At 34.5% G+C, this 4,038-nt stretch overlaps 1 protein-coding gene across 1 annotated transcript; it reads right to left on the bottom strand.

Moving 5' to 3' along the window:
- Nucleotides 1-2,180: 2,180 nt before the first annotated feature.
- On the bottom strand, nucleotides 2,181-3,709 carry LOC110891478 (receptor-like protein kinase HERK 1). The gene is made up of 2 exons (XM_022139178.2): nucleotides 3,604-3,709; nucleotides 2,181-3,283 (listed from the first exon to the last, which is right to left on the bottom strand). The coding sequence occupies exon 2, from the start codon at nucleotides 3,277-3,279 to the stop codon at nucleotides 2,281-2,283; it is 999 nt and encodes a 332-aa protein (XP_021994870.1). The 5' UTR covers nucleotides 3,280-3,283; nucleotides 3,604-3,709; the 3' UTR covers nucleotides 2,181-2,280.
- Nucleotides 3,710-4,038: the final 329 nt, after the last annotated feature.

Raw genomic sequence — 4,038 nt, 5'->3', positions numbered from 1 at the left:
GATGAAGAAATAGAAAAGACAAGGAAGGAGATGCCTTTTTTTAACGGGCTGGGTGTTTCTTGGTTTAAATGTAGTTTTTTTTATGGATAGTAATATAGTTTTGAATAGATTAAGTAATGATTGTTATTTTACCCGTGTAAACTTTCGGGTTGAATGTGTATTGGGTCGATTTGAGCTTGTTCGGATTATTATGTTGAATATATATGAATTGATTGTTTGAAATTTGGACTACAGTTTTTTTTTTATTTTTTACTACAAATTATTATTTTTATTTGTTTAAAATTTAATTGCATATTTTTTTACATAATTGCTTATAAGTCGCGGTTCCTCTAACACCGACTAAAAGCTGATATAAAATTATAAAGTGATTTTAAGTCACGGTTTAAAACACCGACTAAAAAATTTTTCCAAAAAGTAGTAACAATTTTTAAGTCGCGGTGGTGTATTTTAAGACGGGGTTTAACGAACCGCGTCTGATAAACAATACATTTTTAGCCACGGCATTTTAAGTCGGGGTTCAAAACCGCGACTAAAAACTATTTTAACCGCGTCTAATGGTCACTTTTGTACTAGTGAAATTTTCCTTTCATTTTATGAAATGGAATGGAAAATTTTCGTTAAAGGTGTGTTCCGCTGAGCCATTCAAAATAAAATTAATGAAAAGGAAAAATTTGCAATTAAAAAAAAATTAATCAAATGGAATTGCCAAAATTAAACGTACGTAGAGTTTTATGTTGTAGCCAAGCCATGTATGCGTAAATAAAACTTGTGATCTGAGGCAGGGGCAGACCCAGGTGAACTACAGGGTGGGCGGGCGCACCCTTGAAAAAGATTTAGTATTTTTTTTAGGCAAAACCCCGACCGTACCCCAGAAAATATGATTGAACCATTCATCCGCACCCCCAACAAATAATTCCTGGGTTCGCCACTGATTTGAGGTTAGTAAGCAAGTAGTAATAGTTGTTACTGTAAACTACAAATATTATAGGATTGAGCACTTGGTATTTTTTACTCTCTTTTGTTTGTATAAATAGCGCCTGTTACCTAACTTAAATTGCACCTGTTATCTAATCAGATTGCAGGGTATTAATATACTAAAATGTAATTAAGTTTGTGGTAGATTTATGTTGTAAGTTGTAACTGACCCACACTAATCAAATTTGATGTCAACTAAGGAATGTAATAAACATTAGAAATGACTTGAGTACAGCCGTCTATAAGTCTATAACAAGGGGAACATCTCCAATTCCATTGAGTCTCAACTCATTACACAGCTTGACATGGTGCTTATAGGTCTCATCAATGCTAATAAACCCTTCTTTGAATCCTGACATATGGTTTGAGCAGGCTAAGTCGAGATACCAAATACATTCCTTTTTGGGCTTCCGTGGTCCACCGACGCCATGCCATTAACAAAAGCTCTTCACTTTCCTCATTATCGGTATAAACTAACAGAATTGTCACCATTTGGGCACTCGTATTGAAAGTGACCCATTTGGTGACACTAGTAAAAATTCAATCAAAGACTTGTCAAATGATTGTCGGCCATCTTGTGACCTTCCCAGCCCCTGCCTCGACCACGATTAACACTCCTAGTTGGTTAATCTTGATTTTCGGGTCGGTACGGGACAAGTCGACCACGGATCATGAGATTAGAGAGAACGAGAAGGATAGCGGTTATGAAAGTTCAAGGAAAGAAATAAGAGTAGTGGTATCTGTGTGAACCGATCATGGTTCTGAGTGAGGCGTGTGAAGAAGACAATCATGTGGTGTTGTTTAGAGAAAGAATCAAAAGAAAAATTGTACGCATAAATAAATTGTAACTATAATAAATTATATTAGCTGTAATTAAAAATATGATTTTTATTTAACAAATGTTATATGACACTTGGTAGAGGATCCTGTAAAAAGTGCTCAAAGTGTGAGAAGTGTATTATAACACTATATACAATACTATATAACACCATATAAACACCGTATAACAATATGTTACAATATATAATACCATATAACACTATGTAACACTATATATCATTATATAACAAATATAACACTATACATCTATCATAGACATGCTATCAGACAACCTATGGTGTTATATTTGTTATATAATGATATATAGTCGTACATAGTGTTATATGGTATTATATGGTGTTACATATTGTTATACGGTGTTTATATGGTGTTATATAGTATTATATATAGTGTTATAATACACTTCTCACACTTTAGACCCTTTTTACACTATCCTTACCCTATGACACTTAACTGCAAATTAATTTAAACGGGAAATAAAGTAATAACTTCAAAGCAAAAGTAAAAGAAAAAGGGTCTTACAAGATTTAAATGTTTAAGTTGAAAATCCTGATCAGATTCCAGTGCTTTCTCAAGTTCGTTGACAATATTGCTTGTATCCATACGGTTTGTTCGCTCCCCATTTATGCAAGAATATGCTACTTTTGAGTATATTTCGAGTGAACGCGGGGACATTTGATTCCATAGAGCAGGATGGATTATCTCCTTAAGCATTTTTTTTTCATACTGATATATGGCCAATGGAGCTAGTAACCTGTTAGCATCGTTCGGAACAAATGCTTTCCTCCCGCACAATATTTCGAATAAGACGACACCGAATGAGTAGATGTCCGACTTGTAGGTCACACCTTTGGTCTTTTCAATTTCCGGGTCCACATACCCTATTGTGCCAATAGGTTCAGAAAGGACGACCTGGTTCATTCGGTTAAGCGATTGTTTGATGGAAACTTTAAAACCGGATAACTTGGGTTCCCAGTTCTCGTTTAATAAAATTGTCGAGCTATTGATGTTAAGATGTATAACACCATAGCCACGTCCCTCGTCATAATGGACGTAACTCAACGCACGAGCCACGCCTACACATATCTTCAATCTTTGCGTCCACGTGAGGTTCGGGCTGTTCAGATGCTCCTTGAGACTTCCATTTTTGGCCTCATACGTGGTCACAATGATCTTCTCATGCTTTTCATCACAAAATCCGACAATAGAGACTATATTTGGATGCTTGAGATTAGAAAGCATTGAAACTTCCGTCCAGAACTCAACGACTCCTCCACCATGCTTGCGATCTAACCTCAGCGCAGAAATGGTGATCAACTCCCCGGACCGCTGGAGTTGTCCTTTGTATACAAGTCCCAATCCACCGCGTCCGATGATGTTATCATGATGAAAGTTGTTGGTGGCCTTTACAACATCTTCAAGTGGGATTTGTAAGTGAGCAAACTTGGAAATTGTTGTTGTCATGTTTCTGTTCATAAAGTAAAAAAGATTGAAAAATTATTGGATTACAAAGGAATGAGAAGGTAACTTATACAAACGAACACCTACACTCTATATGAAATCGATCTTTTGAAGCAATTTGTTAAAAAAAAAAAAAAAAAAAAAAAAAAAAACAAAAAAAAACAAAACTCTGTTAAAAAGGATGTACTTTTCTTTAAGATATCAAAAGTATTGTAACCGGGTTTATAATCTCGGGTTCTTGTCTCGTTGATTTAGAAAAACGACCTCAGAAACATTTTGTGGTGTGAAATTGATAGGTTATAGTTAAAATGGGTTGAACATGCGAACCTGGTAATGAGTATGAAAAGGAGCTGCAGCGACGATGGCTCTGAACAGAAACAGCGGCTGAGATATTGACAGCTGAATTTGTAACTTCAAAGGCGTGAGAGGGATGGACAGATGTTGCCAGAATGTTAAATAGAGTGGAAATGAGGGTAAATAAGAAAATACGTACCTACAGTGTTGCTGGGAAAGGGTAGAGTATTCTGCAACATCTGACTTTTTCAATTACAAAACATTTTGCGTTACTTATATTATTTTTTTTATAACTTTGCATATCAATTTTTTTATCCAGTTTTAATAAAATTTATTATAAAAAATAAATAGTCTAAAGGTTATATTAAATAAAAATATTTATAAAAGTTTATAAAAAAGGTTATATTTTTTAGTAAAGTTTATAAAAGTAATAAATAAAAATTGATAAATTATAAAACTTAGGGCAGT

This window comes from Helianthus annuus, chromosome 11 (assembly GCF_002127325.2).
Source record: "Helianthus annuus cultivar XRQ/B chromosome 11, HanXRQr2.0-SUNRISE, whole genome shotgun sequence".
Classification (NCBI taxonomy): domain Eukaryota; kingdom Viridiplantae; phylum Streptophyta; class Magnoliopsida; order Asterales; family Asteraceae; genus Helianthus; species Helianthus annuus.
Note: the sequence above shows the minus strand (reverse complement) of the source record. Positions and strands in the feature narration are given on the sequence as shown.